The sequence below is a fragment of the Phymastichus coffea genome, unplaced genomic scaffold (genome assembly GCF_024137745.1).
Source record: "Phymastichus coffea isolate CEN01 unplaced genomic scaffold, Cenicafe_Pcof_1.1 PCOF00061, whole genome shotgun sequence".
Lineage (NCBI taxonomy): Eukaryota > Metazoa > Arthropoda > Insecta > Hymenoptera > Eulophidae > Phymastichus > Phymastichus coffea.
This window is the reverse complement of record NW_026706872.1, coordinates 1,427,606-1,442,748: the sequence shown is the minus strand read 5'-3', so window position 1 is coordinate 1,442,748 and position 15,143 is coordinate 1,427,606. Positions and strand designations below refer to the sequence as shown.

The following is a 15,143-nucleotide window of genomic DNA, read 5'->3' as shown; positions in this document are numbered from 1 at the left end:
ATAAATAAATAAATAAATAAAAGGAGATTATAAAAAAAATATATAATAATAGTAAAATATATTTAAAAAATAATAAAATAATAATTAATAACTATATAAATATAATAATATAATATAAATAATAAAATAAATAAAATATATAATATATAATATAGGAATCATATAGAAATTTTATATAGGATTTTATATTGGAAAATAAAAAACCTTGAGGTCTACCTGAAACTGCGAGATACGTTTTCAGTAGTCTGAGTAATACATGTACTCATTGAATTAGCATCATATCGTTAATTTAGCTATAAAATTTGCCTGATTAATTGTTAATATTCCTCGAAAAGTTACTTTACAAACTAACTATACATGATATACTTATTTTATATTTCTGTTGTGAAAATTTAAACTTTTACAGGATTGATATAATTCTTGATAACATAGAAATAAAAGATGTATCTTAACTCAAATGACTTTACATTCAAGTATCTTTTCAAATTCTTTTTCTAGTAATTGTATTTGTTTGTTGGTTTCCATGTATAACTGAAATATAAAATTGAAATAGTTCTTGAAGTCACAATAATAACAATAACAATGTAATACACAGATGTAATATTAACATATTAAAAAGGACCAAATATAACTAACCTTTTGTTTTTTTAAATTACTGATAAGTTGCATCTGCTTTTTAAATGCTTGGAAAAGTTCAGTTCGCTGTTTTTCCGAAGCTTTTAATGCTAAGCGTTTATCTTCTTGGATTTTGCGAATATATTCTCTTGCTTCCTGAAACCAAAATGAATTATAGTAAGTCATGTATCTTCTACGTGCAAATAAGAAAGTTGCAATTCAACGCCTATATACAAGCAGCAAAAGTTGAAAGAGGAAATATCTACTAAAAACTATATTTTTGTTAAAAACTGAACAGTTTATTGTGTATAATACGATAGATACATAAACCATCACTAAATCAGCTACTGAATGAATATTATTTATTTTCGTTGAATTTAAAAGTAGCAGAAAAAATGTCATCTCACACAGGTGTTGTACACGTATCGAACTTCACTTTTTGATACAACGTACGTGATGCAAAATTTCAAGCTCGTGATTTCATTTGGCATTGCCGACGGCGGCTCGAATAGGCGGAAAATTAGTGAGCGATATAAAATCGCACGTGCGATAAAAAAATGATTATAATTCAGTGATTTTCCATCGTATCCTGATGATTTCTTTTTAATTTTGTCTAGTACAAACAGATATTTTGAATGGAGCAATCCAAAATAATTTTAAACTGAGCCAAAAGCGATAAATTTTCTAATATACGCCGATTTTCTTTAATTTTTTCGGTGGTTTTCCGATCTCAAAAAGTTCTAGCGTTATCACAAGGCTCGTAGTTGAGATCCCAAAAATGTAGAAAAAAAATTTCAAGCGCGCAACACATGAGGTTTTTCAGGTGAATTTTCCGACACTGTCGACCACTTCTGGCGAGGGTTTTCCTATCTGCGAAGCTTCTGGCACTATTATATCGCTCTTATTTGAGGTTCAAACTCTACGTTACAAAATGCTTCGCGCGCGCACCGTATGAAGTTTTTCAGCCAATTTTTTCGTCTAGGAAAATCGGCTGGTATTTTCCATGTTCGACCTGTACTGACCTTAAAAACTGGCGTTTGGTAATGTACTAAATTTGGGCCCCCAGTTCACAAACTGAAACGGCGCGCACCTTATCGACCTTGTTTTATGTAGCTAGCTCTTAGACTATATTAAAAGATAAAGTTGAATACTTGTGCAAGAATTGATTTTTTTCGCGTGTGGCTTTGTCACCCCCGCTTCGCTCGGGCGTAAACCTCACACGAAGAAAGGGTACTTTCTCGCAATAGTTAAATAAGGTACTATATTGACTATTACGTACGGACTCAACTAGAAAAATAAATTAAGGGCTTTTAATTTTTTCATACTTTGAGATAATAATCTTTATTGAATTTGACGGATTTTTCGTTTATTTTTTTTTTAAATCGCTATCGACATTTTATAATACCACATCAAAATAGAAATTGTAAAACCAAACTGTTATTACGAAAATTAAAATTAGTCATCATTGTGACTTAGATCAATCCTATTGAAGTGATTTTTATTTTAAAATATGAGACATTTTTTCAGTATTCGCGTGTTTCTTTCCGATTTTGAAGACTGATAAATAAATAAAGAAAAATTATACTAAATTAAGTTACTTTTTCGAAAAATTCAAAATTTTATACCTCATATAGAAATCTTATACTTCATCCTCGAACTAAAAAATCATCCTAAACCAAATGAAATTGAAAGCGAAAGTGACATTTTATCAGCTATAATCTTTGCTCTTGTTGGACATAAATATAAACAATGAACCAGTGATAAAATCAGTCAAATAAGTTACTTAATGAACTTTTTCAGTTTAGTTTAAAATGTATGAAATCTGATGAAATTCATTTTGATTTCTAACATAATGTTTTTTAGAAAGATTTTCTTTAAAAAAAATTGTCTTATGGAATTTAATGGTGTCAATATCTTAATATATAAAAAAATCGAAGTCACCGATGTTTTTCTTTTTTGCTCGTTGATAAATCTACATAAAATCGATCAAACGTGATATACGTCAATAAAAATTGTTTACAAACATTAGTAATAAAATTACTTTAAGTAAACAAAATGGATAAAGTCAGAAATATGTTTCGCGAAGATACATTTGTCATCGTACAGGATGTATAGTCACTTCGTGTAAGATAAAATGTCAGTAACTGATACAATGCATCTAAACAAGACATGTTTAATCAAATCTTCATCAAATCAACCAGGTCTTATTTTTATATAAATTTAGTTATTTTATTTGGCAAGTGTAAAATTAGAATTGACCTTACTAAAAATGTCAAATAATAAAAATAACCTTTTCTTCATTTTGACTAATCTTTAAAGAAGAACGTAATTTATCGTTTTCCTCTAAGGTTCGATTCAATTTCAACCCGATATTGGTTGAGGTTTGACTGAGTGATATGAGTTTGGTCTTCAGATTCTCAATTTCCTGTAAGAAGATAATTAGTTTAATAATCGCAGTTGAATATGAAATATATAAATACATTAAAAAATAAAACTATAAAAAATACTTTTTCTGAAGAAATGATTTGTATAGTCTGAGCTTGCATTTTTATGCACAGATCTGAATTTGCGGATTCGATTTTCAAAATACTGTCTTTATAACAATTTAGTTGATGTCGTATTTTTTCGTCATTTTCCTCTTTCTTTCGAATTTGCGCCTCCAAATATTTACATTGACCTTCCTAATAAAAAAAGACATGTATGGAATATAATATCATTTATGAAGAATAAGTAATATTTTTCTTAACTTTAATTTCAATAATTAATGTCTAATCTCCAAATTAAGTAAAACGCGTATAAATACGAAAAATCTTTAAAAGGGCTGCTCATAAGAATCAACAAATCTGAAATTCTTGGAAAAGTAAAAGGATGAGTTGTCAACATTCAACAATGTGATTGATTGATGCGAAAAAGAACTCTAAATTTTAAATTTACGTATACTTTGAAATATTGATATATATTATATATCAAATTATATATTATATATATGAATGTGAGATTCATATTTCAGAAGTCATTTTAATTTATGAATAATTAATATAGGTAATAATTTGCAAGAATAAAAATATATCGTTAATAAATTGTTTCAAGAAAATACGAGAGGTTATGTTTTGAAATAATGCTAGATTTATTATTAGTACAAAACAATAATTTGATTACCATCTGTGATATTGAAATGAATATTATAGTTGAGAAAATTTGGTTGGAAAGGAGAGAAAATGGATGAAATAAATTGGAGAAAAATACATTTTTAGTTTTTATATATTGTAAAGTAAGAAGTATACGAACAACGGAAACAATTATCAGAATATTAAATCCATTAAATTTGAAAAGTATTCAATGGTATTTCCAATGAGGCAACTAAAAAACATACGATATTAATCCTTAGTTGCCACACTGGGATTGTTCGCAGCAAGGCCTCAAACAGTCGTTGATATTTGCAAATTATATATTTTTTAATATATTAAATTGAAAAATTTTTGTAAGCCACATATAAACTATCTTATAAAAAAAAATAACACGGCAAAATCTTAAAATCCCATAAAATACAAACTTAAAATCTCCTTACTCTTAAATACAAACGTTTTTAGTTTGTAAATGTGACGTCACCCATAAGAAATACATTGTTCCTGAATTTAAACGTGTAGAAGTGGTTAAAATTGGTGGCAATGTATTTCGTATGGGTGACGTCACATTAAACGTTTAAATTTAAACACATGGGTTTACCGTGTAAAACAATAGCTAAAACAAACTTAATTTTTCTCATTGTCGAAAACAAATTAGTTTATTCAAAATAGATGAATATGTGGTTGAGGTCAGTTATTCTAATAATACTAATATAAGACTAGGTCCATAAAAAATTATTACTATTAAGCATAAAGGGATAGTATTGTATTGTGATTTTCGAAAGTCCTCTCCTGTGCATGAAGAATGAATTTTAGTTACAGTAATATACCAGAAATAAAAAACAATTTCTTCGTAGATTACGAAAATGATTCTAAATCATTTTTGCAGCACTCATCACAAAAGTAATGATTTTACTTACAACCATATAAAAGTAATTTTTTTATATGGAAAGTCTATTTCCATGTAGAAAGTCCACCTTTTCCATTCTTTAAAATATAAAAATCCTCGAATGAATCGCAAAAATATTTAATCTCGATAAAGTTAGCAGTTATGTTAAATTCCAACACGTCATTTTATAAACATTGATTTTAAAAAAAATATAATTAATCGATGCTTAACTTGAAGACTCTTTAAGTATAAATACCTATATTTATATTTAAAAATTTCGGAAAGCTGATCTGCGTGAGCATTCGTTTTAGACAATTAATCGTATTAACATAAATAGGCGATTCATAACAAAAATCTAAATTACCATCTTTTTCTTTTCATACTGTATAGCTTGTAAATCAGTTTGGAGTTTCGTTATTTGACCTCTCAAAAATCGGATAATAGATGCAGACGTAGTTTTCGTGGTTGTTGTCTGACATTGTAGTGTTTGAATGTTATTTCCATTGCCACCAATCCATGCTATTTGGTCACTACCAAATTCAATTTAGATATAAGCAAGTTTAATTAACTGAAGCTTACTAGAAATGATCTTATATTTTTTGAAAATATTTTTAAATGATGTTACAGATAATAGCGTCGTAATTGTATAAAATAAACTCGTTATACGCCAGCATCATAGTTTTATAAAAGTGATTTACTTTTTAAAATTATATGAATACATTATCAACATATGTAATAGCGTGGTACGTTGTACTTATTTTTTCAAGTCTAAAATTGTCTCTCTTGGAACTCTAATTATATGCCGTACAAATTTATACTTTTAACTAATGTAAATTGGATGGAGTATAATGATACGTTAATAGTAAATTTTAGCGCTATTCTAAATGGCGAGCAAAGTTAAGCTATCGTTTTGTGATTCAAATTACTGCTGTCTAGATTTTGTATGATCAAATTTCGAAACGATTGAAGAGTCGCGTATAATGCAAAGTATTGCACAATTTCAATTATTATCGTTGCTGTTGTGATTATTATTGCTATTGAGAGGCATGAAATACATGAATTTTATATTTGTATATTCAATATAATTTCTAATAATTATACTTATAGGAAAATTATAATTTAAGGTAAATAAGAATTGAAGAATAAGGTGAATCAAAAGAATCCGAGTAAAATGTATTGCAAATACTCGCGAAATTATACTTCAATCAAGTTAGTAATAAAATGAGACCAGTCCAAGAACATAGACTTTCAAATGAGTCCACCCCTATTGTAATCGATTGAATAAATTAAAAAATGTTCAAAAGAATGCGTAAAAAGACAATAAAATATTGCAGATCGAATAGAAAACTTCCTTGATTTTAAAGTCAGCAACGACCAAGAAATTCTTATTGAAATGCTTAAAACGGGTTATGGAATTTATTGCTCGAACCGAAAATAAACACACTGAAACTTACTTTTGACAATCGTCATTCACTTCTTTTGCAGCGAAATTGAAACTAGTCACTTCATTGACAGAGTTGTTTTGTCTTAATTTTTCTGCTGAATCTGTTTTTACATGAGAGGCAACAACGTATTGTTTTTGATTATGATGTTGCTTTGGAAAGCGAATTATGTTTATCTGCTTATGAAGAATCGCATCAACGTCGGCCATCAAATTATTCACTCTATCTTCAAGCACTTTATTAAGCTCGGTAAAATGAGGTTCGTCATACTTTAAAGTTACGTCAGGTACTGCAGTTCTTCTTATATACGACTCATTGTTTTTCATCATTACGGCTTATTGAAAAGCTTATTGAAGTAAGTTAAGAATAATCATTAACTTTTAGAAAAATGTATACGTTCTCGTTTTTGGGAAGTGTTTCCGTTTGCACAGTCAAGCTTAAAATAGAACAACAAAACCGGCATTCAATGATACTGCGCATGCGTTGTTGCTAAGGAAGCAGTTGCAAGAATCGCGATGGTTCAGTGAATGGAACGCTGGTCTGACATACAGCTGCCCCCTGTATATATAGCGCTGCCCCTGTGGTTCAATGTTCAATGCGGGCACTATGAAGCATATTATATCGCAAACACAGATCAGTGTACACAGATTGTAAATACTTTATTAGCAACTAAGACAGATTACTTGACTTACTGATTACGAAGATAGTGGAAGTCGAAGTACAATACATTGAAAAATATAAAGTTACAGGCTGACTTCTATTAGAGCCATACACTGTCCCAGAGGAATAAAACTATACCGTTGACCGCCAACAACACCCCTAACTTGATCTAATCCACTGCGATGTCCCAGCGCGACGGACGAAACCCTAGTCGCCTCGATAGAGGCTGTTATTGGTGGTTATAAAAAATAATATACAACTTGCTGAACTACATACCAAACTGAAAAGAAACCAGTTAGATTAGTATCAAAAACTAAACTGACGTAATACCCTGCGCACTGAAAAGACTCATGTCATTATCGACCCAATGTAACGCGCACCTACTTTTACCTTAAGTTTGTAAATAGTGCAATTCTTATCTATATGTATAAAAGAAGAAACGATTTTTTGGGTAGTCTGCGAAAATATCTCCGTTTCTTTCATTCATTAAACCAATGTCAAAAGTGCACGGTTATATGGATCCCATGTAAACGCACTAAATTTCCCGATATCCATATCCGTAACTACATTATACATTGTAAAACAATAAAACGTCGCTCTCCCGTGTAGGAGTCTAAGATTCGATTTGGATCTACCTTCAGTTGTTAATCCAGTAGTCAGGTTCACATTCTGAGTACCATAGGGTTCTTGTCACTCTTTCCATAGAAGCGATTACTAAGGTATAAACGATAAGGTGCTTAACAACAACAGATAATCGTAATTCTTGATAAAGAATACGCTATTGACAAAGCTAAGAATTTTAATAGTATTTCTCCGTATTCTCGACACACACACACCTTTCTATACGGATGACATCAATCTACAATTCGTAATCGATCTGCATGTAACGATTTTTTTTCACTTGAAGCATTTCGTTGACATCTCACTCTAGAATTCATCACACTAAATAACATTAACAAATCCATAATTTTATTAGACTCACTCAGCACTCTCGGCTCTATATACCATATTATAGTGACACTCACGTTAAAATTTCTCATGTAACAATCTTTATAATCAAACGTAGAGTTGAAGAATCACAATAAAACAACCAAGAATTTATCTTGGCCACAGAGGAGTCGAACCGACCCCGTCCCCTTACCATTAATTATTCTCAGACTTTCGCCAATATAACAATTAGGGGATCTTTTCGCATCAGTAACAGTTGTAAGAATGAGAATACCAATGCTCTCCGCGTACAGCCACAGCAGACTCTCCGATATGCCCATGTGGTCGTTCCCGTTGCTCGCCCGCTGAGCGTTGCGCACGTCCCAGCTGGGTTAGCCGTTCATGCTTCCTCGTTTTCTCAGTCGGTCGGTTCACGGGCGCCCTCTCGCCCCCGCTTGTTACACAGACTAGCGGAGAAAGGGCAACATTTCACGCCGACTGATCCAAACACCGCTTTTCCGACAAGTCTTAGTTGGTGTCTTAGAGTTGTCGAGGTAAGTCTTCCGCTCTAGGGTCGATACCACTTCTTGTGGTTGCTTGTCGTTGCGTGCAACGGTAACTACGTCACCTGTCACTAATTGCGATCAGCTCTCTCTCTCTCTCTCTCTCTCTCATTAATATCTGTGCGTCTGGTAAGCAAACCTAAAGCTTCACTGGCCATCGAACTGCGCGTGCGAGCATAAATTACCGCGACGACGATTGTAAATATAGGTGATAAGCGATCTAAAGGGCTTTTCCCCACCTAGGACTGGAGTTTTTATGTCGGCAAGATACCGTCTATTCTAGAATAATATTGTTATGTGTGGCTCATCTGAAGAGCAAAAGAACGTTTACGTTGCTAAACAATCTCTCTCTCGTCGGTGTTATGATTTTTTTTTAGTTAGTTATATCAATAGCTCGATTCTGATAATACCTGTTGTTAACCTATTTCTGAGTTTCGAAAATAAAACTCGCTATCATTCTTTCATAATAAAGTTGTTATTATCTTTTGTGAGTGTGTAAGTTTAACAATATAATTAAATGCGTTTCTTTTCCTTATACCTTGATCCTCGTATGATCATACACACACTTCGTTTTCATTTGAACTCTCTCTCTCTTTTATGGCTACTCCCGAACAGTACTCAATTTTTTTCCATTTGCAATCCATTAGGGGTATCGAAGTGCCGTTCAATACTTTCGCGAGTTCTCATGCGTTCCGTGTGCAAGTGTGTTGAACCAGTGAGTTTTGAGGGTAATAGCGCTTACTACTCCTAGAGTTAGTGCTACATCATGCACCTGGGAACGGTGACCCTTGCGTCCATCCGGACCAGTGCGATTAGCTTCAGCGACAAGCCGGCGACCACAAGCGCTATCGGCATTATCGGCCTAGCAGGGGATACACTTTGTATCCACCCAGGGCAACCTACACGGCGGCAAGTTCGCTCTTCCACCATCAACGGATAGCGTGATGTGGACTGGTGCCTCGGACCAAAACGTTAGCACTAAGCTGTCCACCCTTTCGAATGCCCATTCAATATCGAATGTAAGTTTTCTCGTTTTATAGAATTGTAATTTTATAGTAGTTAATTGTAAGTGTTTATAATTGGCAAGTTTTTTCCCTATACTTACGGCAAAAAACAAGAAGGCAAGACAAAAACTTTTCTTTGTCGGTGTTGACAAAGTGGATCATTGAAATCGCCTGAGTTTTCAGTTTATTTTGATTTGTTTTTTATTGCTTGGAATGTTATTGAAAAATGTTATAAATTCTTAAAATAAATTATATATTAAAATTATTCCATTGGCATAGAGTTTTGAGTTTTATTACAGATTGTTTTATTTTCAATAAAACTTATTTCCATTTATACAAGAATTAATTAATAAATAATATATGTAGTCCAGATCTAGATTCAAGCAGTTACGATTAAGCGATTATTTGGACAAATGAAAAACTGGAGAAACCAAATTTTAATAAAATTGTGAGCATTATTACGATGCGATCAATAATTGCAAAGTGAATTTGGTTTTTATTGCTTTCTTGTATAGATACACCGTGCGAATTTGGAGTCATTATTTTTCTTATTTATATCAATTATTTAAAAACTTAAATTTCAACAGAGTATAGATATATTTATTGATAAACATTTTCAGGACCATCATTTCTTCAGCAGGATATCCAATACTCTTTGGTTCGATCAATTTTGAAATCATAATCGACATTCTTTTATAACAATTGAAAGGCGTGCTTATTCTTAATAAATGAAGTATGGTAAAAATTAAATAAAAAATTCTGTTCCACTAAACATTATGAATTAAAAGATGGAGAGGTAAGCGGTAACCTAGAAGAATTTCCATAACTTATCGATATGTCTATCGAAACACTCTAATAGTATACACGAGAAACTTTTATTTCAATGTTTTATATTTTTGAAAAATACCATAGACTAATATGAGGATAGTCAACCCTCCGAAAAACGGATTTTGATCAAACTAGGTGAAGTTACTTCTTCTATATAGAATCTCAGATACCTTGAAGGATTTTGTTTCCCTCTGAGCAAAGAGCGAAGATATATCTAACATTTTTTTTAATTCAATATAGGCTGCTACATATAAATATATATACAGGATATCCTGTGTATATATATATATATATATATATATATATATATATATATATATATATATATGGGACGATCCATGTCAACCGGATCACTGCTGTGTCCAAAATTTGATGTGACCAAAAAAATCGTGCAACGACTCATTTTAAAGCTTAGGATATCTACTTCCTGATGCTATGTGCGCCTTTGCAAAATCCAACATGGCGGCTCCAATATGGCGGCTACAAGAGACAAACTCGTAAACAAAAAATTTTATTTTTCAAATTTTTAGTAATAAATGTTAAAAAAATTAATATTTCATATTTTTTTATGAAAATCTGGCTCATTTCCTACAAAAAAGTAACAGAGACCATTTTCGCTAAAATGAAAAATAAAAAAGTTATAATTTTTTGAAAATTTTCAAAAATAAAAAACTTTGCGATTTTTTTACTCAGAAGGAAATGACTTTGGAAAAAAAATTTAAGGAACAAAATTGCTTGAAATTCATCAAAATACAAGTGTGAATTTTTTCGAATTCCTTTAAGCGATTTTTTTGAATTTTTGTAAAAGATCTTGGGAAGTTTTTTAATTTTTCAAATAATCCGATAAATCCAAAAAGCAAAAAATGGCTGAAAGGAATTTGAAAACATTCACACTTGTGTTTTGATGAATTTCAAGCAATTTTGTTCCTTAAATTTTTTTTCCAAAGTTATTTCCTTCTGAGTAAAAAAATCGCAAAGTTTTTTATTTTTGAAAATTTTCAAAAAATTATAACTTTTTTATTTTTTATTTTAGCGAAAATGGTCTCTGTTACTTTTTTGTAGGAAATGAGCCAGATTTTCATAAAAAAATATGAAATATTAATTTTTTTAACATTTATTACTAAAAATTTGAAAAATAAAATTTTTTGTTTACGAGTTTGTCTCTTGTAGCCGCCATATTGGAGCCGCCATGTTGGATTTTGCAAAGGCGCACACAGCATCAGGAAGTAGATATCCTAAGCTTTTAAATGAGTCGTTGCACGTTTTTTTTGGTCACATCAAATTTTGGACACAGCAGTGATCCGGTTGACATGGATCATCCCATATATATATATATATATATATATATATATATATATATATATATATATATATATATATATATACAGTCACTTAGATATATTATAATACGTTGATAATTCATATAATATCTTTATGCACTATCTAACATGGTAGATATATTATTAGCCAATTGTCGGTCACTTAACGTTTCTACAACTCAATTGATTTAGTAAACTGTCGTCAATGCGATAACCTGCCCTACTATGATATGAATTGTGATATTCGTTTCAAGCATTTAATAGTAATGTATTTTCTCAACGATTGTGATATGTTAATGGTTTATATATTTCCATTTGTTACACAATAAACTTGTATACTATCTTTAACTATTTATCTGTATAGGATATCGCAATGTAATAATTGTTAGGATATGTTCAAGGGTTCAAAAACGTTGTGTTTTTTATGCACAGTATTTATTGTTTGTAAAATTACGAAGAAAACTGAGCTTTTACACGTTGAACAATAATTGCAACTTGCTGAGTCAGAGTTTTTCAAAATTTGATTGATGCGAAAAAACAGCGTGAAATTTGGAATATCCGGATACTTTGAAATAGTTGTATTATATATCTTGAAGTGTGAGGTTCATATTTCAGTAGTCAATTCATTAATCTGCAAAAGTGAAAATATATCGTTGATAAATCGTTTTAAGAAAAGAAGACGTTATCTTTTGAAATTATACTAGAATAATTACTATGAACAGGTACTCGTGTAATATTGTCTTAAAATTTGATTGGAAGAGAAAAAAAATGAATAGAATAAAGTGGAAGAAATTACATTTTTTATTGTTTTACATTATAAAGTAAAAGGTAACAATGGAAACTAATTATCAGAATATTAAATTTGAATAATATTCACAGGTGTTTTCGACGAGGCAACAAAAGAATGACAAAAGATGTTAGAATGTATTACTAATACTACTATAACATTAGGACTGTGTAGATAACAACTGCTATTTTATTGTATAATTGTTAAATAGCTTAGTATATTTTATCAATCATAGGTTTATAACGAATTTTTCAGATAATTTTTTGATACATTTTGAAATCAGTATAAGTTCAATTTTTATTCAATGAATATTGATGAATATAGTGTATTTCAAACAGGATGATTTCATCACATTATTATACTATTAGAATTTTATGTGTGTGTGTGTGTGTGTGTGTGTGTGTGTGTGTGTGTGTGTGTGTATTATACTATTAAATTTTCAAAGTTGGAATGTAAATAATTTAAATACTGTAATAAATAACAGAAAAATATATTTTTTTAAATGTGCGAAAATATTTTTTTTTAAATTACTTGAAAATATTTTTAAAGAATGCGCTAAATAACACTAGTTTTACAAAAATTCTAACTCGGCCAGTTGTAATTTTATTATTCAACGTATAAAGTTTCAGTTTTCTTTTTTTATTTTCAGCTTTCATGAGAAAATAAAAACCACGCATTTATGAGTACTTTAACATATCTTTAAAGTTTAAGGCAACGAGGTGTCTTATGATAAAGAGCTGAAGAGTATTAGACGAAAAATAAAAAATGTATTATCATATACGTCGAACAGTATTAAAAAGTTGTTGAGCTGGAACTTGTCTGCAGCTGTTTTGATGCGGCTTCACTTTGTAGATACTTTCGTTCAACGGGAAGAAGTAATCGTAAAAATCGGTTTGCCATTGTAAGTAGTACTTTACAATGAATTAATATGCATATAAATAGAAGAGAAAATTGATGAGGCTCTTGGTTAAAAGTGATTTTAAACGAGGAGAAGAGCTGATAGAAATAATGAACAAGATTACAAGCAATTAGCAGGAATAAGACGATTGTAGATAAAATAATACTCTCAGAATAAGGCTGTTTTATTAGCACATACGTAGATTCACGTTTTCGTTCCCGTTCTATGGATGTGAAAGATAGAACTCGGCCGTAAATCAACTTTAAAAAGCATGCGATTGTTGAAAAAGGCCTTTGGAACGTCCAAAAACGCTCCTTTTAGAGAAGGAACATTAGCTACATAAAGCTACCATTTGCATTCATCCAGCGAACCAGTTAACAAATAGAATCACTGGGCACCTGCACCTCTTCTACTCGGCCAATTTCTAATCTCAGCCACCTTGTGGATCAAGTAGATGAGACTTTCGGCACGTAATGTCGTAAAAAGAAACGAAGGCATATTCGTTGAAACGTACCTGTCCGCAACATAGTTCGCTCTAATCTTCACAAGGATTTCCAGTCGACAAGCTATCGCGAAAGCTTCGGATCGAGACAGACACGTCCGGCCGATAGGCGAGCCGGGCCGACCGGTTTCGGGCGGCGATCGCAGACCCGAATCAGGGCGAGGGAGCGCGCTTAAAAGCGGCGGCACGCGCCGGGCCCCGGCAGACGCGCCCTTCCGCCGACATGTGCAGGCCCACGAGAACGCTGGGCGTGCTGCTGAGCTGGCAGCTGTGCTGGGCGGGCTGCCTCGGCGGCGGCCCGGCCGGGGACGAGGACGAGGCCAAGATCGTGGGCGGCACGGCGGCGCGCGACGGCCAGTTCCCCTACCAGGCGTCGCTGCGCCTGAACGCGCGCCACTTCTGCGGCGGCTCGGTGCTGAACGAGCGCTGGATCCTCACGGCGGCGCACTGCCTGGCCGGGTAAGCGAGCGGGCGCGCGGGCGCGCGGCCGTCCCCGAGCCCCGAGCCCCGAGCCCCGAGCCCCGGGCTAACCGAGCCGACCTGCGCAGCCTGAACGACACGGCCGTGAGCGTGGTGCTGGGCAGCAACCGGCTGGACCGGGGCGGCGAGGCCTACCGCTCGGCGCGCAGCCTGCCCCACCCGCAGTACAGCTCGCTGCTGATCAGGAACGACATCGGGCTGGTGCGCCTGGACCGGGACATCCGCTTCGGCGAGAAGGTGCGCCCGGTGGACCTGCCGCGCGCGGACTTCGACAAGGCCGACTACCCGGCCGTGCTGTCCGGCTGGGGCACCACCTCGGTGAGTCGGCGCCACCGGCGCGCCCCGCCGCCTCCCCGAGCCTGAGATCGCTTTGTTGCCGCAGTTCCCGGGCAAGCCGCCGAACGAGCTGCAGCACATCCAGCTGCGCGTCATCGACCAGCACGACTGCCTGGGCGCGAGCTTCCGCGTGACCGACAAGAACATCTGCACGCTGACGCGGAGGGGCGAGGGGGCCTGCCACGTAAGTAGCCGCGGCGCGCGGCGGCGGCCAGCCGCCTCGCTGGCGCTCACGCTGTACACGGCGCGCGTGCTCGTGCCCGCAGGGCGACTCCGGCGGCCCGCTGGTGGCCGACGGCGTGCAGATCGGAGTGGTGTCCTGGGGCACCCCCTGCGCCAAGGGCAAGCCGGACGTCTTCACGCGGGTCTTCAGCTACCTCGACTGGATAAAGGAGCACATGGAGCGCGAGCAGCGCGCCTAGTGTTCCGGCTGCGTCGACTCGATGTACTTGCCAATAAAGTGGACGCTGTGAGCGCTGTAGCAGAGAAGCCCGATCGTTACTTGCTCGTCCGATTGCCTCTCGCTCGCTTGCGACTGCGCGACGCGGCTCGACGGCGGCCTGGACGGCCTCGACGCAGCTCGCGCGTGCTTGGTGCGCGTCTGCGGCCTCGGCGGACCTCCCGTACATCCGTAGGTGCAGCTTTCCAATTTCGACGGCGCTGGCCATCCATCCGTCCGCCCGCCCGCCCGTACACCCGCCCGTACATCCGCCCGTACACCCGCCCGTACACCCGCCCGTACACCCGCCCGTACGATGTCGTCGCTGC

The 15,143-nt window shown here is 35.0% G+C and overlaps 2 protein-coding genes across 3 annotated transcripts; one reads left to right on the top strand and one right to left on the bottom strand.

Moving 5' to 3' along the window:
* Positions 1-334: 334 nt before the first annotated feature.
* Positions 335-7,099, bottom strand: LOC131666871 (testis-expressed protein 9). Its single transcript, XM_058939882.1, has 6 exons — positions 6,084-7,099; positions 4,994-5,159; positions 3,123-3,296; positions 2,906-3,040; positions 637-771; positions 335-531 (listed from the first exon to the last, which is right to left on the bottom strand). Exons 1-6 carry the CDS (start codon positions 6,398-6,400, stop codon positions 454-456), a joined length of 1,005 nt encoding a protein of 334 aa, XP_058795865.1. The 5' UTR covers positions 6,401-7,099; the 3' UTR covers positions 335-453.
* Positions 7,100-12,205: 5,106 nt separating this feature from the next.
* On the top strand, positions 12,206-14,864 carry LOC131666870 (chymotrypsin-2-like). 2 transcript variants are annotated; one of them, XM_058939881.1, is made up of 5 exons: positions 12,206-13,060; positions 13,134-14,018; positions 14,108-14,357; positions 14,422-14,559; positions 14,642-14,864. In XM_058939881.1, the coding sequence occupies exons 2-5, from the start codon at positions 13,783-13,785 to the stop codon at positions 14,795-14,797; spliced, it is 780 nt and encodes a 259-aa protein (XP_058795864.1). In that variant the 5' UTR covers positions 12,206-13,060; positions 13,134-13,782; the 3' UTR covers positions 14,798-14,864. The 2 variants fall into 2 exon arrangements, with proteins under 2 accessions (XP_058795864.1, XP_058795863.1); XM_058939880.1 differs by having other exon boundaries at positions 12,206-14,018.
* Positions 14,865-15,143: the final 279 nt, after the last annotated feature.

Bases quoted from the DNA above. Each gene is read 5' to 3' on its own strand.
- LOC131666871 (XM_058939882.1), bottom strand. From the start codon at position 6,400: ATGATGAAAAACAATGAGTCGTATATAAGAAGAACTGCAGTACCTGAC. The intron at 5,160-6,083 runs GTAAGTTTCAGT...TGAATTTGGTAG, and splicing joins GTGAATGACGATTGTCAAAA to TGACCAAATAGCATGGATTG. The intron at 3,041-3,122 runs GTATTTTTTATA...ATCTTCTTACAG, and splicing joins AAATCATTTCTTCAGAAAAA to GAAATTGAGAATCTGAAGAC.
- LOC131666870 (XM_058939881.1), top strand. From the start codon at position 13,783: ATGTGCAGGCCCACGAGAACGCTGGGCGTGCTGCTGAGCTGGCAGCTG. The intron at 14,019-14,107 runs GTAAGCGAGCGG...CGACCTGCGCAG, and splicing joins GCGGCGCACTGCCTGGCCGG to CCTGAACGACACGGCCGTGA. The intron at 14,358-14,421 runs GTGAGTCGGCGC...TTGTTGCCGCAG, and splicing joins CCGGCTGGGGCACCACCTCG to TTCCCGGGCAAGCCGCCGAA.